Genomic DNA, 25,594 nt, shown 5'->3' on the forward strand with positions numbered 1-25,594 from the left:
ATAAATATGAAAACAAACAAGCTTGTGGCTATAAATATACACCACATACACATACGATATACACAAAACATATAAAATATAAAATGTCTAAAACATGTATTGATTCATTGGATCACTGTAGATAGCTTCCCCTTTATTTCAAGTCACAGCATACACAAAATGAAATATTTTCTTCTAAATCTTAATCACTTTTTTCCTTTATATTTTTTAACTTATACGAATGAATTTACTGACAGAATAATGTTTTTGAATAAGCTAATTAAGCATGCCTTGGTGATATTGAACACGTTAGTTTAGTTACAAAGCTGGGGTAAAAAGCTACATATATCTCTAGGTGAGTGCTAAAGGTCTCAGTCCTTTCAACAGTTTCAAAACCCAGCTGGACATCTCAGTCCCTTCAGGAGAAAACAATAACAACAACAACAACAACAACAACAACAAAAAAATATATATATATATATATAAAATTTAAAAAGGCTGAGTCCCGTGCCACATCTATAGAATCAAAATTGTGGCGATCAAAGGAATCTACCTGAAGCTCATCAAGGTATGATATAGCCAGTTAGAAATTTGAAACTCAGACTGGCAGTTTGAAACTAATGTTCTAAATACAGAACATTTCTGTAATAGCATTAATTATCAGTAACTATGGTTGGTTTATTATCTGTTAACATTTTCTCTAACTGAAAAGGTATAGGAAAGATCATATGAAAACTTAGTTACCTTTATGTTTTCTAGTTGCTTAGATATACTTGCTTTTTTAGGAGTAAAATCAAGGCTTACATATTAACTGGCAAGATGGAATTGAGAATACTGTATAAAAGGCAGCAGAATACATGTGACCATTAAAAAATGCAAACTTTCCTAAACAGCTAAAGAAAGAATCTTCTTTCTCCATCCTTATTTTTTTGTTAGGAAAACCTCAAGGCCTGAGGTTATGTACAGGAGGAAAAAAAAAGAAATAGTCTTACAGTGGACTTCGTAAATAGTCTTGTGCAAGCATAAACACAGGACTCGATAGAAGAACAAAAAAAGACTAAAGCAAAAAGGGATGGGTGTGTGGCTCAAATGATAAAGCACCTACCAAGCAAGTGCAAAGTCCTGAATTTAAACCCCTGTACCACAAAAAAGAAAGAAAAACAGTATCAAGGAGCTCAACCACATGCCAAGTAAAATGCAGTGTTTCGGGTGTTAGTAATCACTGGCATTTCCCAACCACCTCACATATGTAAGTGGGCAATATGAAGGAGGAATTCTCTGGAGTCCCCCATTACTATCTAACAAAAAAAGTAGAAGATCTTCATAAGTAAGGCACAAAAACAAAACCTAAACCTCAGATATCTGAACATCTCTATCCATCTCTCTCATTTCTGTTCTCTGTCCAAAAAAAGGACAAAAACCATCAGCTTCCTCAACCAAAGCAGTTAATAAGCAGAAAAAGAAGTCTCACTCCTTCCCTAAGAAATATACATAACGTATGATAAAAAGGAAAAAACTTTAGAAGGAAAATAAGAATGAATAAAGTATACAACTAGGACAAAATGAACATGGATAAATAAAAACCAAGTTCATTTACAGCATTTTTTTTTCAGTGTAACATGTCTGTGAATTTATTTATTTATTTTAGTTTAATTTAATTTTCATTTATTCATTTCTTAAGTAGAGATTTTCTAAGGTTATTCTAAATACTATAAAGATTATAAAGTTAAGTCAACAGTTTCAGTTTCCCGCTTTTAGTATGCCCTCCCCCTTCAACCTGTACGAACAAATGTGGACATACATAACATTCTCCAGAAAATGCCTCCCAAGAAATTATTTAATAAATCATAAAAATCACACATATCAGCAGCCATAAGAATCGTAGCATGGGAAATTCCAAAGGTCCTGCTTTTAACAGATGAGAGGTAGGATGTGCCTTATAAAGAAGTCCCATATCAAGAATTCTTTGAGAGAGTGTGACAAGAAAAAAATATTTTTATAACTTGGCTGAATATGAACAACATCCAAATTATAGTAAATCTTTTTATGAGTTGGCATTCAAAGAAACCTAATATATAAATTACAAACCTTTCCCTATAAGGACAAAGGTTTATTTTGGCTTAACAATACTGAAAAAGACTATGATACAAATAATTGCAATGAATAATGCAGCTCTGCTTCTCTCCAAGCTAAGTAATTCATTTGCATTCTAAAATTACCAATTTTCATAAAGATTATTAAAATACAAATAATATCAAGAGTTTACCTGAAGTATAAGCAAACAATCTGAGAAAGTGGAGTTAAAAACTCTTGCCAAAAGCTAATTTTAGCTTTTGAGAAACCATGAGGTAAAGAACAAGATTAAACTACACATCAGTTAATCAATAAAGGTAGGATTTACTTTGCATCAACCCACACAAATAAAAAGCTATCTTAAATGGATTACTGATCAGAGAATTACAAGTCCAAATAAGAAAGGGAAGTGTTTGAGAATAACAATCTGTAGAATGATCCAAATAGGAAGAGAATTTTTTAGTTCTCTAATGTAAAAAACAGATGCCTGCACACCTCATGCCCTCCCTTGTACTTCTCAATGCGATTGCCAATACATTTGTACTCTTCAAAGTAAGTTCCAGAGGTCATAAAATAGCTTTGTAATAGCAGAATGACTTGCTCTGAACTTCTGTATCATGGATTCCATTCAAATTCACTGTCCTTTCTCTACCTGAGGTGGAGGTGCTGGTTTGCCATTGAGAGCCATCTGGAAAGGGGTAGTCTGTCCTTCAGGAGGCAAAGGGGCAGTCTTTAACTTCTTTGAACTACTTTTAGATGGACGTTCCTCCTCTTCTTCATCAGAATCTTGAAGGCCATATTTAGAAAAATGGGAGACCTAATGAAGAAAAGAACCCAACAAAGACAACATTAACAGTGCTCTATTTATAAGTTTTCACAATATCTGCCATTGCAGCATTACCTTACAAAACAAAGAAAGGAAATAAAATATTTAAAGCAAAATGGAACATCACCTAGCATAGTTTGCTATTTTTCTAAGATTTAGATGATGTTTGGTGCATATACTAGTTGCTTATATAATGAGTATGGATTATATAATATACATTAAAATGTCATTTAAAATGCAATCATTATTATAGGAAAATAAATCTAAGAGTTGTTACATATGTCATTTAATTCTTCTCTAGCTATGTAAGAGCCTTCAGTAGTTAAATTAACCAACCTACCCTAGAAGAGGAATAAATCACTGGGTAAAATTATCAAAGTGAGCAAAAAGTCAGTATCTCCATTCCCCAAAATGTTTAAAAATGAAAATTATTTAGGAAGATCTGATCTACCAAGAGACAAACATGCCTGATGAATCACAAACATTTTGTGACTCTAATAGTTTTTAAGTCAGAATACTGAGCTATATGACTATACCTTAAATACCCAAGAACCAGTTTCAGGCCTATACTCCTTGAATTGAGCTCCCTGTTTCCTTGAAACTGCTTCCAATCTTCCCTCATAGTTGATATCAGCAAGCCGATCAGGGCTCTTGATTAAACAACGGGATGTTTTATCTGTTGGCCAAACTCCATCCAATGTAACTTCAGCTTTCCTAGAAAGTATAACCAAAACAGTATAAATATTTCACAACTAAAAACAGAAAGCCAACTAACACCTAAATAAATCAAAAATAAAGGTAGCTGTTACCTTGGAATTGTTCTATAGGTGTTTGATACTGTTCTCACAGTAGTTAAGGTTAAGAACAAGGAATCACTCCCACATCAACTAACTCAGTTTACTTTAAGCTATCATGGTATATAAATTATTTACAATCTAATTTGAGCAGCATTTAATGTATAAATAACTAAGTTATTTAGGTCACAATCTGTGTGTTAAGACTGTATTAGTATAGGCCCTGAAAGTACTACTGTTCCTAACAACAATGGAAGTTAACAGCTACTGGGCTGGGGTCATAGCTTGGTGGTATAGTGTATACCTTAGCATGAATAAGGCCCTGAGTTTGATCCTCAACACTACAAGACAAAAACAGTACCCAGAAATTACTAATAACAAATGCTTGTATCAGGAACATCACGGTATTGATTTTTGGAGCCAGCCACTGGTGGCTCATGCCTGTAATCCTAGCTACTTGGGACAGTGAGACTCTCGAGGCCAACATGGGCCAAAAAGTTTGAGAGAGCCCATCTTAACGAACAGCTGTGCACGGTGAGTCATGCCTTTATCTCAGCCACCCGAGGCTGAAATTAGGAGGACCAAGGTTCCAGAACAGCCAGGGCAAAAAGAAAAAAAAATTCCCAAAACCCCGTCTAAATGAAAAAAAGCTGAGTGCGGTGGTACATGCCTGTCATCCAAGTACAGTGAAAAGCATGAAATAGGAGATTGGTCAGGCCAGCCTAGGCAAAAAGCCAGATGCTATCTCCAAAATAACCAGAGCAAAAAGAGCTGGGGGTGTGGTTCAAATGTTAAGACCACTAGTGAGGCAAGCTTGAAGCCCTGAGTTCAAACTCCAGCACCACCAAAAAAAGAGAAAATGTGTGAAGAGTCACCATCTATCACTTCTATTAATACAAGTTCAAGCAATGTCCTATTCATTTTGTAAGCCTTACATCCTGGATACAAAGTAGAATGTGATTATGTAGCTATTTCTTAATTATTACTTTTTATTGCGGTATATAAGACCTAACCTGAAATTTATCATCTTAAGGAATTCTAACTGTACATTTCAGCAGTGTTATGTACATTCGTATTTTTGACAATTAAAAAACTGTCATCTTGTTTGAATCATTACTCTACAGATTATTTTTACTGTTATTTTTAAACACTTCCCTCTTTTATTTGTTTTTCTTTTCCAAATGAAAATAATCTATGATGGTAGTTTTCACTTCTTCATCTTGTAAAACTGAAACTCTAATGCTATGATTTAGAGTATCCCCCAAGTTTACATGTCCTGAATTTAATTCCAGTGGTGAGCTATTAGCTAATCCATGTCTGAGGAAAGCATTTTGGAAAATGATTAGGATTAGATAAGGTCATTAGGGTGGAGCCCCCATGACTGAATCCTGGTGGCTTTATAAGAGCCAGAGAGAGTAGTGAGACACACATATACCTGCCCTCCCTATCTCTTGCCATGTGATACCCTACACTACCTGGACTAAGACAACAAACCAACCATCAGCAAGACTGGCTGCTCAATCTTGACCTTTGCACCTCTAGAACAGTAAACCAAAACAAACTTCCTTTTTTTATACCTCACCCACTCTATAGATTGTATTACTGAAAACAGAAAATAATATATCATTAAACAACTCATTTTCCTTCCCCCAGTTCCTTGGAACCACTATTTGATTAATTTTGAGATAGGGTTTCACTTTATGTCAGGGCTAGTCTGGACCGTGATCTTATTTGTGCTTCAGAGCATAGCTGGGATGAGAGGTATATGTCACCATATCCAGCTATTGGTTAAGACATGTTTTTAGAATGTCTTTTGCCTAGGCTGACCTCTAATCACAATCCTCTTGATCTCTGCCTCCAGAATAGCTGGGATTAAAGAACTGAGCCACCATGCATGGACCAATTCCTTTCTTTTTAAAGGCGGAGTATTTTATTAAATGCGTATGTTTTCAATTCTTTTTTTCTCTTCATTGTGCTGGGTGGGGGTACATAGCAGCGTTTACAAAGGTTCTTACAATGCTGTTTTCAATTCTTGACTATTATGAATAGTGCTGCCATGAACATGGGTGTACAAAAACCTTTTAAGATCCAGCTTTAAATTCTTTTGAATACATAGTTGGTGTCCAGTATGAGGGTTGTGTATCCATGAATTCCATCAGTCACAGACCAGAAATATTCAGGGGAAAAAACCCCAACTGTATCTCAGAGATGGACTACATTTTACTTTATTTTATTTAGCAGAACTAGGGCTTTAACTCAAGGGTTCATGCTCGTAGGCAGGTGCTCTACCATTTGAGTCACTCCACCAGTGCCCCAATTGTATCTTAGTGAAAAACTGAAGACTATTTTTCTTGCTACTATTCCCTAAATAATACAATATAAAAACTATTTGTAGAACATTTATCGAATAATAGGCATTATAAGCCGGAAATGACTTACAGTATCTATGCATAGGTATTTGAAAATGGCATGCTATGTTATGTAAGGAATGTGAACATCCATAGATTTTGGTATCTATAGGGGACGGGATACTGGAACCAGTCTCCCACGGATACCAAAGGACAACTATATTGACATTTTAAAGATATCAAACCATCCAACCCACAAATATGGTATGTCTTTCAGTTATCTGTGTCTTCTTTAACTTCCTTTAGTAATGTTCTATAGTTCTCAGTATGTAAGTTTTTCATGTCCTTGGTTGTTATTCGTGTTATTTTATTCTTTCTGATGCTATTATAAATGCATTTGCTTTCTTGGTTTTTCTTTTCAGATTGTTAATTGCTAGTGTGCAGAAAGATAACTGATTTTTACATGGTGATTTTATACCCTCTAACAATGCCCAATTTATTTATACATACTAACAGTTTTTTGTGTGAAGGTTTTAGGGTTCTTTCTATATAAAATCATGTCACTGGAGAACAGAGAATTTACTTCCTTCAAAATTATATGCTGTTTATTAAATTTTTTTCTTGCCTAATTACTCTGAGTGGGACTTCTAATACTATGTTTATGAGGTAAAGGCAGGACTCTTTTATCTTAAAGGGAAAGCTTTCAGTATTTCAACATTATGATACAAATTGTGGATTTTTCATATACATTTTTTTTTTTTTTCCCAGTGCAGGGAACTAACCAATATATGGCCTTTATTATATTATGGTAGATTCCTTCTATCTCAAATTTAATGAATGCTTTTTATTATGAAAGGGTGTTTAATTTTGTGAAATGCTTGTTCTGTATTTATTAACATAATCATGTGTTATGGTACCTTTATTCTATTAAAATGGTGCATTACACTGAATGATTTTCCTATGTTGAACCACTCTTGCATTCCAAAATCTTATTTTATTAAGATTTAATAAATTATTTATTAATAATACATTATATAATATTTATTTATTATAAATTATTGTGTGTAATTCCCTTTTGTTTATTCCAACAGGGCCTGACCATTTAGATTAGTCTAGAACTCTCCATTCTCTTGCCTCTGTCTCCCAAGCTCTGTGATTAAAGGGATCTGCCACCATATCCAGTTTCCAGCTATACTTCTCTTAATATGCCATTAAACTGTTTGCTAGTGTTTTTGCCAATGATTTTTATATCAATACAACACTAAATATATTGGTTTATAGTTTGTAGTTTTATTTCCTTGTAGTATCTGACTGGCTTTAGAATCAGGAAATTATCATCCCATAGAATGAATCTGGAAGAGTTCCCATCAATGTTTTTGAAGAGCTGGAGAACTGGTATTAATCCTTCTTTAAATGTTTGGTAGAATTAATTAGTGACACCATCTGGTCCTGACTTTTTTTTTTTTTTTTTTGATGGTACTATCATTTGAACTCAAGGCTACACACTTGCAAAGCAAACACTCTACCATTTGAGCCAAACTGTAGTCTATTTTTGCTCAGGATATTTTGGAGATGGCGATCTCACCCAGGCTGGCCTTGAACCGAGATCCTCCCAATCTCAACCTCTCAAATAGCTAGGATTACAGGCATGAGTGACTTGCACATGGCTTTTGGGAGATTTGTGATTACTGATTGATTCAATCTCTTGTTATACTTTTACTTGTCTATTTTTCCATAATTCAGGCTTGGTCAGTTACAAATAGAAATAATTTTAACTATAAACCTTTCATTTGCCTGAAAAGATTAATTAAAGACTAGACTGAACAACACTAAAACAGAGAGCTAAGTATGGCAATAGCAGAAACAAGGTTAAAAAAAAAAAACCCAAAAACCCAAAGAACAGTATTGAAAAGATTTTTGAGACTGGAAGTCAGACTTGATAGTATTAGAGGAAAGATGTGAGTCTTATAGTCAATAGTGCATCATTTCTTTATTATTATACTTTTGGGTGAGTTGTAGCTCAAGCAGCAGAGCACTGGTTAGCAAGTACAAAGCCTGAGTTCAAATCCTAAAACTAACAAAAAAGGCCAAATATTGTTATACTATTAAATAACGGTAGAAAAATGGTAATTATACTTTACATCATATCAGGAAAACAAGTTGCAGAAACTCACTCATGTTTATATAGAAAAAAACTGTGATTTAGTCGATCCTTTTGCTTAGTGGTTTTGAGGGTTGAATTCAGGTCCTCTCATTTTCTAGGCACTTGAGCTCTGTCCCTAGGCTTTTCTATTTTAGCTATTTTTGGAACAGGGCCACATATTTATGCCCAGGCCAGCCTGGATTGCAATCCTCTTATGCTTCCTGCATGGATGACCTGACAGGTGTATGCCATCACACCCAGGATTTATTGAGATGGAGGCCTTGCTAATTTTTTGCCTGGGCTGGTCTTCAACTAGATCATCCATCTCCCAAGTAGTTGTTTTTGATTTTTTGCACAGGGTCTTTCTAGATCCTATCAGCCTGCTACAGAACTCACTATGTAGCTCAGGCTGGCCTTGAACTCACAGTCCTCCTGCCTTAGCCTTCTTAGTATTTGGGTGCTACTGGTGTCTGGCTACTTGATTTATTTTTGATACGTAAATAAATTCATACCTATTTAGCCCTTCACCCACAGGTGGTTTTTGGTTATCATCTAAGTAAACAATAACTTCTTTCCTTCGGATATGCACAATGTCATCCAAGTTTAAATTGGTCAAATTCACATCTCCTTCAAAATAGATTGAGCCATAGCCTACAAGACAGAGAAAACAGTTTAAAAGTCATACTGTATGAAGGAGCAAACACACAGCAATTAAACAATTAGAAGGAACACTTTTAAATATTAGTCAATAGTTAAAATCATCCAATAATTCTTGGAATGGATCATTCCTCCACAATATGGCAAAGAGGGAATAGACAGTGTGGCATTAAATACATTTCATCTGCAATTTTACAACACTTCTGGTTGCCTCAAAACATCTTTAAATATCATCCCAAGTATTTGCAATACTACTATGTAAGTAAACCTTAGTGCTTAGCCTGCCATGTATTTTAAAATACCTCAGTCATTTAATATAATATAACAAAATAAGATTTTTTCCTCCAAGAAAATCAGTTATCTGCAAATGTAATAATTTAATAATACAAAGTAGAACCTGAGTATTAAATATCCAGTCAATTATTCAATTTTCTTACCTAATACTTGATATTTCCAATTTTTTCTTTAATTGTAAAAAATGGCAATGAGTCCCACAGTTGCCCCCTCAAACAGGTATTCCCAAGCCCCCAAAAATGTTATATTGTACTAGACTTTGTTTTGTTATCTGCTAATCAAAGTTTCTACTATATTCATTGCCAAGGGAGACCCAAACATAAAAGAAAAACAAAAGGTTCGGCTATGAAAAGCTTCCCTTAATTACAAAAGCAGGGTGCAAATTTCTGGTGTATACACTAACTTCTAATCTCACACTCACCTTTACGACCAATAGTGAAGTCAGAAACAATGCACTCTCCTTTTTCATTGGTAATTTTAGCAAGGTCATCCATAGATGGAATAGTATAGTAACCAACTTTAGTGAGAACAATGCCTGACGAAAAAAATTGGAAATATTAATCGTGATTATCCTTGGGTAGAACAATTCTAAGTAATATTTATTCTACTCTTTCTTTTTAAAACTCAAAAAATTTTAGAAATTATCAGGAATACTCAGTAAATGACCATATAAAAAGAGAATATATAGCAATAAAGGATTTTTCCAAACTTGTTTTCTATCACCCAAAATTATAAGAGAACCATGTGTGGCTTTGTTTGTTTGTTTGTTTTAAAAAAAGAGGCTACACAGCAAAGTAAGTCTGAGGAACATACATACAAATGACATATTACAGATTCTGAAAATTTAAACTATGATGTCTACTTAATTTGGTGTAACTTAATTTACCACAGAAGTCTCTTAACATCCTAACTATGAAAGATATTCCATAGAACACACTTTAGGAAAATCTTTCTTCACCTACTTTTCTTTTTATTTTACACACAAGAATACCAAACCCAGGCTGGGAAAATCTGCCTTGGCTTACACTGTAATTTAGTGATACAGGTTAAGACAAAATTCCACACTCAGTAGTTTTTGTTTTATAGCATCTTGCCTCATAATCCTCTTGCACATTTCAAATTTACATGTCCAAAGGGAGAGCTAAAATCAAGATGAAAAATCATCTATGACAAACTCCCATACATAAATGGAAACTTACAGACCTGCAATAAGTATTAGTTTAAAAAAATAATACTTATTTCAGAGTTACCTAAATGACATTTTGGTGTCCCAAGGAAAAGAAATACTAAAATAGAGTTTCAGAACACACTAAAAAGTGAGAGCCAGATGTGATGAAAAGATAATATGCTTGTTCTAATTATGTTTTGTCCTATTTGTAGTTAGATATCAGGCTAACTTGCTATCTGTGAGAAAAGTCTTTAAGACTGACAGCAGATTAAACTCCAGCATCTTGCAGTGCTTGTATACCTGCTTCTTTACTGGCAGAGTTTAGAATTCATTTGATAAAAGTGCCCTCGGGAAGAGGACTCTACATTTAGCGGCAGCAAACAAGGTGAATGAGAAAATAGGGAAAAGAGCAAAAACAAAAACAGCATTGACTGGCTATTTGAAAAAAAAGGTGTAATATCATAATAAACCTATATAGATAAACAAACACAAATATAGTTATGTGGAAATCTTAATGTGAAAGTACAAAGTTGTTTCCTAAGGGCACCATTATATATTTTGGAAAGCAAAAGAGAAAAATTTTAGACACTTCAAAAATGACTGTAAATCAATCTAAATGTTCATTAACAAAAAAGGATTAAAAAAGAAAGCTGTATTTTTATGTAATTTTCCCCATATAATGGAATATATATAGCAATAAAAACATGAGCTGTGATGTATGTATCATGGATAAAATCATAAAGATTTTATTGAATTAAAAAAGAACTTTTAGCTACTCCAAAGGTGGACACAGGAGAAATATAGTTCAAGGCCAGCCCAGGAAAGTCAGCAAGACCCTGTCTCAAAAATAAGCTTGGTGTGGTAATTTAGCTAAACAGAAGGAAAAGGTTTTAGGATTGTGATCTGATGGCAGTGCTGGACAAAAATGTAAAACCCACCTCAAAAAAACAGTAAAAAAAAAATCAAAAGGACTGAGGATGTGGCCCTGAGGTGACATCCACTATCTCAGCAGAGTGGGGGCCTTGAGGGGAAGAGAACATATAGCTGGGTGTAGTGGCATGCACTTGTAATCCCGTAACTGATGTGGGAATATGACTTGAGTCCAGAAGCTCAAGACCAATCTGGACAAAATGGTAAAATCCCCATCTTGAAACAAAAACAAAAGAGCATATATAGGATGGCTCCATTTACATGAAATGCAAGATTTAGGTAAAAGAACACTCTGTGACAAAAATGAGAACTTTGTTTGATTTTTGGGAATGGGGTCACATAGGAACATTCCAGGGTAAAAACAAAGTCACCTTATTTGGGGTGTTGGACACCTGAGGATGTAAGTGTCAAGTTACCACTTAAATGCCTGATATATGTCAATCATTACTGTCAAATCTGGCTAACTATGCAGTAGAAAATATTTATCATTCTTATTTTAATTTAAAAACTAATAAGCAATCTACCTGAATTTACAAAGTTAGGGAAAATATTGGGTTAGTCTCATTGGCTATGAAATTTAGGCTTTTTAAAACTACACCAGGACAACTGTTAACTATTCCAAAGGTATAAAAAGCATGTGAATCTGACCTGCTGGATGGATATGATAAGCATTAGTTTCTGCTTCTTCTCGGTCATCTTGCAGTGACTCATCATGGAAAGAGGTTTCTTCACTGCTTCCTTCTAGCCCATTTCGCAAAGCAACACGCATGTTCAATGCAACAATGGTATCATCCACACTGTTGCTATTATTGTGTTTATTTCCAACACTCTCTGGGGTTTGAGGAATGGGTTTAGCAATAGGGTTAGTGTAGAAACGTGACACAAGAGAATCATCCTCTCCATATTGCTGATGGTTTTCATCAACAGGTTTGCTCAGGAAACTAAATCTGAGAAGGGATAAAAGACACAAATATATTAGTGCCTTGTAACATTAATAACAATGACAGTAGTGAACCTTTACTAAGTATCTTTATAACTGCATGCATTAAAAGTTAATTTAGCTGGGCACCAGTGGCTCATGCCTGTAATCCCAGCTACTCAAGAGGCAGAGATCAGGAGAATCATGGCTTAAAGCCAGCCTGGGCAAATAGTTTGAGACCCTATCTTGAATAAAAGCCATCACAACAAAGGCTGGTGGAGTGGCTCAAAGTGTAGGCCCTAAGTTCAAACCAAACCCCAGTTCTGGAAAAAAAAAAAAAAAATTTAATATTTGTAGCAATCCTTTGAAACAGGTTGTAATTATGCTATTTTATAAAATAGGACACTAAGGCACAGAAAAAAACACCTTGCCAAATATTGTAAAGCTGAGAGTACTAGACTTGGGATTTTAGTGCAGAAATTTAGCTCTAGATCACCTGCATTTAACTGTTTTATTTCCATGAACAAATATATCTGAGCACCTCAAATTTTCATTTAAAACAAAAGCGTTCTCAACTATGTAGGAAAAAATAATTAATGGTTAATTTCAAGATTAAAAAAACCACAAAATTTTATGCTTACAGTATTACAATCCCTAGGTCTTAGGAAAGACTTTCTTAAACATTGCATTAGATTTTATTCAAACAGAAAACAGGGTATTTTTACTGAGGCATTATTTTGAGTAAAGGAATATTAAATAATCTAAATGTACACTAATGGAGAATTGGTTGAATTATCTTATATCCACTGAAATGATTATGCAACCATTAAAAATGAGGAGGCAAGCTGGGCATGATGGGTGGCTCATGTCTATAATCCTAGTAACTTGGGAGGGTGAGAATGGGAGGATGGAGGTTCATGGTCAGACTGGGCAAATAGTTTTTGAGATCCCATCATCAAAATAACCAGAGCTAAATGGACTGGAGATGTGTGAAGCCAAGTTTAAATTCCAATTCCACTAAAGGGAAATAAAGAGATGAGGAGGCAGATATATTCATACAGATAGGGAAAGACATTTAGACAATAACAGACATAAGCAAGTTACAGAATACCATACCATTCATGCATGATTTTTACAAAATATATCCTTAAGAACTTATTTCTAAGTAAACAACTTACTAAAGTGAAAGAATACATACCAAAAACTTAAGGAATGCTATATATACATTCACTTCCTCCTTTGTACACTCTATTGATTTTGTTTGGTTACAATGGCTGAGTAGTACTTTAATAATCACCACAGACAAAATACCCCTTAACTTGGGAAAGTTAAAGGGGTATGCCAAAATGTGTCGAATGTATGTTAATTGTTTTGAAAACAATACACATGGATACCAAACTAGTTCTGTGTAACTGAACAAAAACAACTATTATTTTAAGATTTAAAGTACACATGAGGCTGGAGGCATGGCTTCAGTGGCAGAGTGCTAGCCTAACGAGCTCAAGGCCCTGAATTCAAGCCCCAGTACCACAAAACAAAGTACTCGAGAAATAAAAATATATACCCACAGCTAGGTGCCCCTGAGCTATAAAACATTCACCAATCTTTATAAATTTTCATTAAATTCTAGGCTCAGAAATCTCTTAAAAAATGAGAGTCTCTTTAACAGAAACAACTCAAAACAGAATTCGTTTACCTATCTCCATTTTCTGGATATTCAGCTGGTGAAGCTAGATCTTCTGAATCACGATTAACAGGAGAAAAGAGATTGCTATTGTTCAGGTTCTTCAGAACTAACTTCTTAATGCTTTTCCTATATACAGAGACAAACAGAAAAAAGAAGAATTAAGTCAAGATACAAAGTTATATTACAGACATTATCTTAAAAACAAATACCCAGAAAGGCATTCCTGTAAACCTAAAAATTATCTGAAGCAAGTTTCACTTATAAACTCTTCCTAGAACCAGAACATAAACCCTCAAATACATTGTTCTACAGTGTTTGGAAGAATAAAGCTAAAGATATTCAAATCAAAGTGGAAAAATCCCCTTGAAAATCCTCTTTCTCCTGTGAACCCCTTGAACAATTATCACCCATCACTCATTGATTATATATGTGGTATGTGGAAGTGAATTCAGGGCTTTGCACTTGCACTTGCTAGGCAGGTATTCTACTACTTCAGCCATGTCTCCTGCCCTTTTTGGGGTAAACTGAAATCCTATTTTATGTTTCCCACCATCACTGGGATTAGAGGAGCAATGCCACTACGACCAGCTTTTTTCTGTTGAGGGGCTGGGTCTCGTGAAGTTTTCTGCCCAGGTGCCCACGAACCTGGATTCCCTGAATCTCAGCCTCCTGTGTATCTTGGGATGGCAGATGTGCCCCACTGTGCCCAGCTATTGGTTGAGATGGGGGGGTCTCACAAATTTTTGGCTGGGTTAGTCTGGAACCACTATCTTTCTGAACTTATAATAATAATAATAATAATAATAATAATAATAATAATAAATGTTTTCTTTCTTTAAAATTCCTTCCTCTTTATGTCTCTATTTTGGCAGTGAGGATTTACGATGGATTCTTTCACAGAGCACAGAATACTGTGGTGAAGAGATGAATAGATGTTTATGGCTAACCCAGGCAAATAGTTCGTGAGCCCCCTCTCTCAAATGGACTAGAGGTGTGGCTCAAGCAGAGTTCAAACCCAAGTACTACCACAAAAAAAACACCCAAACAATCAAACAAAAAATACTGGAGTTTGGGAAAGCAATTTGGGCTGGATGGAGATAAAAAAATTGGGAAAAATCAAACTATAGATGATACTTAAAAGTCATTAGACTGAATCAAGGTATTTCAGAAATGAGCAGGGACAAAGAAAGTGTGATCACAAAGTGAGCCATGGAGAAGGAATGGCCAGTGAGGAAGGAAGAAGAAACTACTGGAAGCTAATTAAATAAGTCAGTCAAGGAGAAAGGAAGATATCAACAGTGTAAAATGCATTTGATACATTAAAATTTTTGACAGCAACACTACAGAAGTGGACCCAAGGAGGACATGTGGTATTAATAATAAAATGCCCCATAGCTTAGGTCAATTTCTATAACGTACTTGCAAATCCTAAAAAGACTTGATAAAATTGCCCTAGGAGCTACTAATCTGAGGGGTGGATTAGTATACCCAAAGTTGTTTTTTTAACTGCTCTATAAAAAAATGCTAGGACATGCACATGAATAATAGTTTCTGCCATCAAAATAATTGTTTACTAAGAAATGTGTGAAATTGGACTTTCCATTTTTTGTAAAGAAGCACCGTACTGTATTTTTAAGAATAGTAGGAGCAAGGGCTGGGGCCATAGCACATAGTGTGAAACCCTGGGTTCAATCCCCAGGTGCTGGGAGTGTTGGAAAGAGACACAGCAGATACAGTGGCTTTAACTTAACATTTATAGAGTTGTAGGCAATGAATATCTACCTTTTTCTAAAGCTTATCAAAAGAAAACAAAAAACCATCCATTTTTTTCTCATTAGAAAAGTATTTTTTTAACCAAAAAAAATAAAAGTGCCTAACTACTTATCTAGAAGAATAAACAACTCAAAATTGAAATGCCCTGACATTACTTCTCCTGATGTTAAATGATGTTAACAGTTTGGTGTGTAATTTTCTTCAGACCTTTTCTCATGCATACATTATCACTCTAGGGCATCATTTCAGCGGATTTTTCTATGCTTAGCAACAGTTATATACACTTTCCTACAATTTTTTCTGTATTTTATTTTCATTATAATCAATCAAAACTTTATTATCTGGTATTTTATTAATCCACACCTCCCACCCTCACCTTTTTAAAATTAGTATTAATATTTTTGCAATACTGGGGAGACCAAACCCGGAGCCTTGTCATGCTAGGCAAGTACTCTATCACCAAGCTAGAGCTCCAGCCCCTGACCATACTGAATTATTGAATTTTCCAAAAAAACAAAAGTACTTATTTCTCAAAAACACATACATGTAAAACTAGAAGCATATTTACCAACATACTTTTATGTTAACCATGGTTATTCCTGGGAATGATTAAATCATTTTTATTCTCTGCCGTATCTTCTATTTTTTAAATATAAAAGAGTACACTGGGCTGGATAAAGGAATACAAGCTGTAATCCCAGCATTTGAGAGGCTGAGCCAGGATGATCTCTAGTTCAAAGTCAGTCTGGACAACATAAGAAGACCCTATTCAAATACTCTCTCCTACCTGAAAAAAAGCGAACTTTATCATGTGTACTACATTTAAATGATTATGTGTTATTTCATATTTAGTTTATTTTAGTATTTTACACCAAACTTGAGTTAACAAAAATAAACTCACTTGGGCATGAATGCTCCATTGGCTAGGGATGGTTCATCATCATCCAGTCCATCAAAGAGATGTGATTTCGCTGTGCCTGTTGTTTGTAAAGCCTTTGGCCTGACTCTGGTGGCAGGGCGTGGTGTCAGTTTATAATGAGTAGGTGTGGTAAGAGCCTTCTGGGCTGCTGGATTTGTTGGCTTCAATCTCTGAAAAACGAAAAAGACGCATCAAGGAAAATTCTATTTTAATTCAAATGTATGGCACTGGCCTTAAAAATCAGAAAACCATTTACCTGCTAGATATCTCTTGAAGTTTCAACTCCCTTAAAACAAGAATGTTAAGACCCCCACTTATGTGTGAATGAAGATGGAACTATCTTTTTCTCTAATTCATTTTACCTCATCTCTCCAGCTACCACGTCAACTGATTTGCCAGACATGTTTTAAAATGCAGCTGTGATGCTGGATTTGAAAAATGCTTTAAAAATTAAAACTACTAATACAACATATGAGTATGTTCTGTCCACTTTCCTATATTATGAAAAAGAATTTAGTTTGTAATAGTTTTGCTTTATAAAATAAGCATGACAATATATATATTCAGTTTAAGAAAACATAGAAACAAAAAATCTTGGGTCAGCGGCATGACTGAGTTCAACCACCAGTTCCATGAAAAAAAAAATATCCTAGGCCATAGAAATTGTGTTTTGATTAACCCAAAAATCTTATTTTCAAGAAAAACTGAGACCCAGCCATTAATTATTCAATTTCTGTGCAATCCAAATCACTCTGGAAAAAAAGAGAACAGATACTAGCTTATATTTATCCATCAGTTGGTAAGCATTAATTACCAGTAGTCAAGCTGGGTGCTGGTAGCTCTATCATCCCAACCTCTGTGGGAGTCTGAGATCAGGAGGATTTTACTTCCAGGCCTGCCCAGGCAAAAAAAAAAAAAAAAAAAAAATACAGGAGATAGCATCTCAAAGGAAAAAAGTTGGGCATGGTAGAGGGAGCCTGTCATCCCAGGTACTCGGGGAAAGAAAGCCTAACATAGAAGGATGGTGTTCTAAGCAGGCCTGAGCAAAAAATGAAACCTTACATCTAAAAATAACCAGAGCAAAAATGGCTGGTGGGGTGCAGCTCAAGTGGTAGAGCATCTGCCTATCAAGTGTGAAGCCCTGAATTCAAACCCCAGTATTGCCCTCCTACCCAAAATATTAGCATGAGCCAAACACTAAAGTTTTGGGAATAATGATAACCTACTTTCTCAGATTATTAATGAAATTATAAGTTAGTGAAGGAGTCACAACTAAGAGTTCATTTAGAACTGATATAGATGATACCTGTTTCTATAGCATTTTCAGAATGTTCCACATTTGTTTTCTTAAGTAATAAAATGAGATTATATAACAACTTCAAGTAACAATGCTTAACATATAAAGCCAATCACAATTTGACAATTTATTCTTCTCTTCCCAGTGCAGACTGTTCAGACTTCAATTACCATGAACCTCAGATATTTTTTTGTGATCTTTCTCAACTTAGTGTCTTTCCTTAAATGTACTGACCTATAGTTAACAATTTCTACATGACATATCAAAAAAGTGAAATGCTACCCCTTCTGAAAAGCCTTGTCAAATTCACCCAAATATCTATGCTATTCTATCATATTTCAAATTTTTTGTTAAAAACTCTTTAACATAAAATTCACCATGTTAACACATATAATTCAGTAGTTTTTAGTTTAAATGTAAGGTTGTGCAACCATCATCATTATCTAAATTTCAGAAGTCTGTACCTCCCAATTCCCTTTGGTGGCCATGAATCCACTTGCTTTCTCTATGGATTTGCCTATTCTTCACATGTTAATATAAATGACATCATGTAGCCTTATGTTTGGCATGTATCAGTACTTCTTCCTTTTTGTGGATGAATGATGTCTACTATATAGATACACAACATATACACAGAATGTATCATTCTGAGGTAAATTTAAATGTTTACAGGTCTGATTTTCCTCACTTTATAACAAACTAAGAGAATTGAGTTCTTTTTGCATCTCCAGCATCAAACACCGTGCTTAGCACATATTTAGGCACAGGCAGCATGAATAACATAATTCATCTAATCCCAACTTACATTTACACAGTACTTTAAAAAGTACTTCCATCTGTCTAAAAAAAAAAGGAGATGAGGAATTTTACTATAAGTCAGGTATGCATTATCTCATTTACCCCTCAATACTGAACTATTCTCCATAGAGATACAGATGAACAAAGATTCAGAAAAACAAAAAGGCTTTTACAAAGTCTTACAGATTCTAAATGGTAAAACAAAGACCAAAGACTTAACACATCACAACACAGTGATAAAAAAGACCTTATCAGGCTGGGTATATAGCTCAATGGTAGAGTGCTTGCCTAGCATGGATGAGGCACTGGATCTGATTCCCTGCACCAAAAATAAACAAACAAAAAAAATGAAACAACAACAACAATTAAAAAAAACCCCTTTGCCACTAAGAGTTAGAAGATTAAGAAGAAACTATGTAGAAATCAGGATTGGTAAGGTTATAATTTTTGCTATTTAAAAGCATTAACAATATTAAAAACTCAGCCTCTCTAAAACCTTAGTTTGCTTAAATATAAAATGAGAATAATATTTGCCTTATTTTAGGGCAATTAAAAACTGATCTCCCTTCAAATGCTTGTTCTGCTGTTTGTCATGCTGTCTTGCAGATATAACAAAAACAATTTACTCCCTGGTCTAGAGAAAAGCATAAAAAAAAAAAGGGTCTTTATAAAATTAATTACATTTAGTTTTGCTTATAATCTCAATATAGGTAGGTAAGAAATTACATTCTGTAAATGTAGTTTCTCTTTCTCTGAGAAGGTATTTTACAGAAGCATCCTTAAATTTATCTTCTTCCGAATGTGCTCAGATTTAATCCAGTGACTTTTCGGACCTAACTGATAGTTAGGTGGCTAACAGCTTCTCTTATCATAAATAATAGTGTCTCAAGGGGATTCACCTGGACCCCAACTCAGTGTCCAAAGGCTTGTTTGATAAACCAGCCTTGGAAGAGGTCCCACTGATGCCAGAGTACCTAAAGGCACAGAAAGCCTGAGCCAGACAATCACTGAAGGCTGCCATGGACCCCAACCAATGAAGAGGTGCCAAAAGTGGTAAGAGCTGCCAAGTCAACCATTTTCTGTCCCTCTCCATTTTTATCTATGTGACCATCACCTCCTGCATCTATACCTATTTTCTTTTACAGCTTGCTTGAATGCCCAGGATAAGCAGGATAAGATAGGGTGGGCACAGGTTGATGGAACTCCCTTCATCAAACTTTCAATGCTTCTTTCTTTTTTTCCTCTATTGTTACTTTTATTGTCTAACTCAGAAGTCCAAACGTAGGTGCAAGCAATAAAATAAAGGTGCTAATTGCACATGCAGTCCAAGAACAGGGGCACAATGAGCTCACAACATCTGGAATTCTGGGTTGTTCTTCAAGCCACTTATAATTAATGCTCCTTCCACTTTGTGACGTGGGGATGCATGTATGAACCCAGCATTTTGTGCTTGGGGAATGCAGAGTAAGCCCAACTTTCTGTTCTTTAAAGGAACCACACCTGGGTCCCTCAATTTTGGCTGAAGTTCTGTAAGACTGCAAGAGCCCTCATGAGGAACCAAGTATTACAGAAACCTCAGTCTCAAGTGACTTGTAGAAGTCAGAACTCAGGAAGCTGGCAAACTTGGGCCGGCAGTGGGCACCACTGGAGCTCTGGACAAAGCTTTGCCACCAGTGCCAGACAGAGCAAAGATCTGTAGATAGAGAACAATCCTACCAGGAGGACATATTCAGGACATGTCCTAGACGTGATGGGACTTGCAGCTAAGACCTCTAAGATGCAGACCCAGATATCTTGCATTCCATAGGATGTGACTTTCTGGTTCACACAGCTCATGCTGGAGTTTGTCATTTCAAACCCAAACAGAACCGAAGTTAGCAGCTTATTCACCAGCCTGCTGTCACTGTTTACTTATAAACATGAAATGACAAAATGCAGTGCTAGCACAGCATATACTTTGCTTGGAATTATCAGTAACTGGTATTTCTATTGGTAAATCATTCCTTTTTAGCCTCCTCTAGAAAAGGAAAAAAAAAAAATTTACCTCTTCTTTCTTCTTAGGATCTGACATGGGATTCCGGAAGAGAGGGGAGTCTCCGAAAGGTGAGTATGTTAGACTATTGAGGTGCTGTTGGAGAACAGCCTGCTGGGCAGCAGAAGCATTGGGGTCTGTCAAAGCTTTAAAAAAAAAACCAAAAAGACAAAAGGCAAGTGGGGATGGGAAATACATAAGTCTAGGGATCCAACACATTTATATTAGAGAACTCAGCATTCTTGGGGATGAGATCTTCAAAACATTCAGACTCACTCAATGGCATTACTGGAAAAGTGGGAAATTAAAAACCTCATGAATAAAACTAGTCAAAGATATGAAGAACCATTTCTTAAGAGAGTTCACATAAAAATTCACTTAGGTGTTCGTTGTCATTGATAATCCAGTAAGTGCAAATTAAAACAATCTTAAAGGAATATTTCATACTTACCTCATTATCACTGGCAAATGGCATAAAAAGTTACAGTCTTTTTTTTTTTTTGGCAGTACTGAGGTTTGAACTCAGGGCCTCAGGCTTACTGGGAAGGCACATTACATCTTGAGCCATTCCATCAGTCCTATTTTGTGTTGGCTGTTTTTAGAGATAGGGTCTTGCAAACTATTTGCCTGGTGCTGGCTTCTAACAGCGATCCTCCTGATCTCTGCCTCCTGAGTAGCTAGTACAACAGGCATGAGCCAACAGGGCACAGATAAAAAGTTAGTTTTTTACCTTGAGAAAAATTAAGATTGACTTAACCTGATTAAAAGATACAATGGCAGAGCAAGTATACTCATTATTACTTAAAATCTAATAATTTCAATCATGCATATTTAACCCAAGGACTTAGTTAAATTGGAAACAAAGCTGGGGGTGAGGCAGGAGGATTAGGAGTACCAGGTCAGCCTGGACTACATAGAGGACCCTATCGCGAAACAAACAAACAAAATAAAGGAAATATTCCCATTTGTTCACTGCACATATATGTAATGGTCAGGATTCAGAAACAACCTATGTGTCCTACATTAAGTCAATGGTTACAAAAATCACGACAATTCAACATGGTAAGTTATGCAGTTACTGCAAATTATAATTATATAAGTATAATTATAATGACAAATGTTATTACAAAATATATTTCAGTGCAGAAATATCAAAAGTATCCTTGACTTAATAACTGAAATTCGAGAATAAAACTTTTTAGTGGTAGAGTGCATGCCTAGTATGTTTGAAGCCCAGGGGACAGTCTCCAGTAACCACCTCAATTTTTTTTTTAGCACTGAGTGATTTAGAAAAAGAAGGCAGCATAGAAACAATAAAAATGGTCAAGAAATACTTATATGCTTATCATTTATATTTAATACTCATAATTAAATATATATCTAAAGAAAACAAAGCCACCAAGTTAGTTTAATTTTCTTTCAAAGTCTGAGAACAAACGTTATCAGTGATAAGAGAATTTAGGCAACAGACATTAAGAACGATGAAGACTATATTTATGATCTACAGGTGAACAAAGTATAAAAAGAAAAACAAGGACTTGAGCTGGCAGCATGCAGGATGGAGACATTGCAGGACTCACCACTAGGAGCCTCAGAGGTGATGAACAATAGCTCAAGTATGCAATAAAAAATGGTCTCCAATAAAACTACTTTGCAAAAAATGGGAAAGAAACAGAATGGAAAAAGAGTAAAAAAGTTGAAATGGCAGAGCCTGAAGAATCTGTGGTAGAAAAAGCACTGGACCTTCGTGTAGTGAATGGGAAAGTAGAAGGGATTTAAAAATGCTGACAATACTTGAACCTGAAGGAAATTCAGTATGTCCAGAGTTAACTGAAGCATTTCTTAATTCTCAAAAACCTGGTAGAGAAAAAAGATGGCACAAAAAGAAAATCTTTTATCTGGCAGTGAACCTGATGATAGCAAATCAAAAATAAACAAACTTAAAAAATAAAGATGTATCTCTCCAAAAACACTTATCAAAATATCAGATTGGGGGAAAGAGAGGGATAATGGAGAATGATGAAAGGGGTGAATTCAATTATGATATATTTGATAGAAGGAAAGAACTTCTGTAATGCCACAATGTATCCCTAGCACAACAATAAAAAAAAAGTGGAAAAAAAAAATTAGATCAGATGTCAACTTAAGAGACAAAAATACTATTTTTTTCTCTTATAAACATTTGGAAATAGACTAAAGTGAAAAATGTAAGAATCCAAATTGGGGCTCGGAGTACACTTCACTGGTAGAGAACCTGCCTAGCATGTATGAAGCCTCAGGTTGATTCCCAGAACCATGCGTTCACACACAAAAAAATCAGATTAAAGGAGTACTACAAACAAAAATTTTAAAACTCTCAAAATAGGAGCAAGAATAAACAACATAATCCTAGACACTTAGGAGATGGAGACCAGGAGAACTGTGGTTTAAGACCAGCATGGGGATCCTTTTTTTGTTCATGAGCATGATGATTGGGTGTTCACGCCTCTGAGTGACATATGCCGCCCTCAAATCTTGTTACGACGTGGGCACGTTACCCTTCTGACGTGGAAAAAAAAAAAAGACCAGCATGGGAAAAAAGTTCTTGAAACCCCATCTCAACAAATGGCTGGATATACGCCTGTCATCCCCAGCTATACAGGGAAGCACAAATAGACCACGATGGTTCAAGCTGGCCTGAGCATAATGCAAGACCCTACTATCTCAAAAATAACCAAAGCAAAAGGGGCTGCTGGAGTGATTCAAGTGGCAAAGTGCCTGCCTAGCAAGCAGAAGGCCCTCAGTTCAAACTCCCAGTGCTGCCAAAAACAAATCAAGACAAAAAACCCAAGAGCAACAACAATAATAAAACCCAGTGAGGCAACTATGGCTACATTAATGAAAGTTCCAAAAAGCTGGGTGCCAGTGGCTCATGCCTATAATTCTAGCTACTTGGGAGGCAAAAATCAAGAGGGTTGTAGATCAAAGTCAGCCCAGGCAAGTAGTTCTCCAGACCCTATCACAAAAATACTCAACACAAAAAAGGGGCTGGCAGAGTACCTCAAGTGGTAGAGCCTCTGCCTAGAAAGCATGAGACCTTCAGAGAGAAGATCCAAATACACAGTATTATACATAAACAGAATAGTGTTATTCAGGGAACCATTGCAGGAGACAAGTTTCAGAGAACGCTAATCTTCAAGTGTCATTTTGTTACTTGTCAATCACTAATTATATAACTCTGACCCACAATATTTGATCTCCTATAGATCATACTACCTAGGCTTGGTCAAAGAATGAAAGCTTTCTTTAATAAACCCAAAGGAAACTAGGAAAGCATGTGAGCCTATTTTTATTTTTTTGTATTAGAAATATGAAACCTTCTCTATGTTAACTGTATTATTTACAGACAAAGATAAGGCAGGTGTGGTGCCATATACTGCTCACTAATCACAGCACGCAGGAGACTAAGGCACATGAATCAAAAGTTCAAGGCCAGTCTAACATACAATGAACCCCTAGAAAGGAAGAAAGAAAGAAAAGGAAGAATGAAAGAAAGAAAGAAAAGCCAGAGAAGAGAGCAGATGTGTTAGCAAAAATAAAAGAATAAGCACTAGTTAAGCTACTATTGCTGTTACATTCAATTTTGGTCATAACATTTTGATAACACATCAAAGAACTAAATCATGACCAATGACTAAAGGGATGTGGAAAGAAACAAAATCAAGTCTTGATAAAATAGAACTTTATCTGGAAATGGGTTACCCACAAAGAAATTATAGCAGACTTGTTTTGCTTAGCTGTAGAAGGTAAAAAGTAGAATGGGGTGGAAATTCTATAGAGGCAGGTTTAGTTTTCTAAAGAACCTGAATAGAACCATGAGCTGAACTGTCCTATAAGGATGCCGCCAACACTGAGGTTTTTAAGATCAGTAAGGGCTTCTCACAATAAGAGCGGACACATACAAGTCTAAAGCATCTTCCAACTAAGATTCTGTGATGCAAAGATAATGCATTCTAAAAGATAATACAATTACTTTAAAATGGGCAGTAATACCACCATACAAAAAGTATTACTTGTACAAGGAACTTTTAATTGGCTTTAGAAAAATATATGGATGATTAAAAACCAGACAATAAGCTAAAAATGGCAGGTTACAGTATTTATTTATGCTACCTCCTATTTAAAACCAAATATAAGGAAAAGAAATAAAATGAAATATCATCTTTAACGATAAAACTGGGGCTGGAGGGCAGGGCTCAAGTGGTAGAGCTCCTGCCTAGCAAGCATAAGGTCCGGAGTTCAAACCCCAGCACTGCCAAAAACATAAACGATAAAACCGATTCTTCTTTAAGGGCAGAGAAAGGAGATGCTCTTCCCAGATCCACCACAGGAAAAGGCAAAGTAAGCACTTCAGCCCATCTTCAGCCATAAATAGATGAAGAATTAGGGCAGCGGGCAAAGGTGTGCATAATTAAACATAAACTGATTCTAAAGCTTTTAAGTCCTAAGTGCTTTTGAGTGATTAATTAGCATTATAGGGCTGGTGCTGTGGCCCGAGTGGCAGTAATAAATGCCTAGTAAGTACAAGACCCTGAGTTCAACTCCCAGTACTGCACAAAACCAACCAAACAAACAAAAAGAATTCTAATTCAACTTCTCTCTCCAAAAACTTCATTAAAACCTATGGTTAAAAAAAAATTAATGTATCTTTATCAACCCACAATGACAAAGAATGAGAAAGGTACCAAATAAACACATGAGGAAACAAATTTCTAGGGGAAGGACACAAAGGGGTGATAACGTAAGATAGAGCAAACTCAAACGGAAACTCAGAGTACATTCAAAGAGAATTATAGTCAAGTGGAGCACATCACCCTAAGTCTAAAAAAAATGCAAATTTAAGAATACTAAAATTGATGAAGTGGGAGTTAAAAACAGGAGGAGAGAAGAATTAATGCAAAATCTATTTTTAAAAAAT

At 35.5% G+C, this 25,594-nt stretch overlaps 1 protein-coding gene and 1 non-coding gene across 5 annotated transcripts in view; one reads left to right on the forward strand and one right to left on the reverse strand.

The window, feature by feature from the left end:
* Window positions 1-25,594, reverse strand: part of Nup98 (nucleoporin 98 and 96 precursor) — a 109,289-nt gene that overhangs the window by 38,228 nt on the left and 45,467 nt on the right. For all 4 annotated transcript variants that reach the window (XM_020169148.2, XM_020169145.2, XM_020169147.2 and 1 more), the window contains 8 exons: window positions 20,650-20,783; window positions 16,493-16,680; window positions 13,828-13,944; window positions 11,861-12,159; window positions 9,536-9,649; window positions 8,676-8,814; window positions 3,415-3,592; window positions 2,705-2,869 (listed from right to left, as the gene is read on the reverse strand). In XM_020169148.2, coding sequence (XP_020024737.1) covers window positions 2,705-2,869; window positions 3,415-3,592; window positions 8,676-8,814; window positions 9,536-9,649; window positions 11,861-12,159; window positions 13,828-13,944; window positions 16,493-16,680; window positions 20,650-20,783 — 1,334 coding nt within the window. The remainder of the gene's footprint in view (window positions 1-2,704; window positions 2,870-3,414; window positions 3,593-8,675; window positions 8,815-9,535; window positions 9,650-11,860; window positions 12,160-13,827; window positions 13,945-16,492; window positions 16,681-20,649; window positions 20,784-25,594) is intronic.
* Window positions 23,081-23,184, forward strand: LOC141416760 (small nucleolar RNA U13). Its single transcript, XR_012441356.1, has one exon. It is a non-coding gene; the product is annotated as a small nucleolar RNA U13 (small nucleolar RNA).

Source organism: Castor canadensis, chromosome 1, assembly GCF_047511655.1.
Source record: "Castor canadensis chromosome 1, mCasCan1.hap1v2, whole genome shotgun sequence".
NCBI lineage: Eukaryota > Metazoa > Chordata > Mammalia > Rodentia > Castoridae > Castor > Castor canadensis.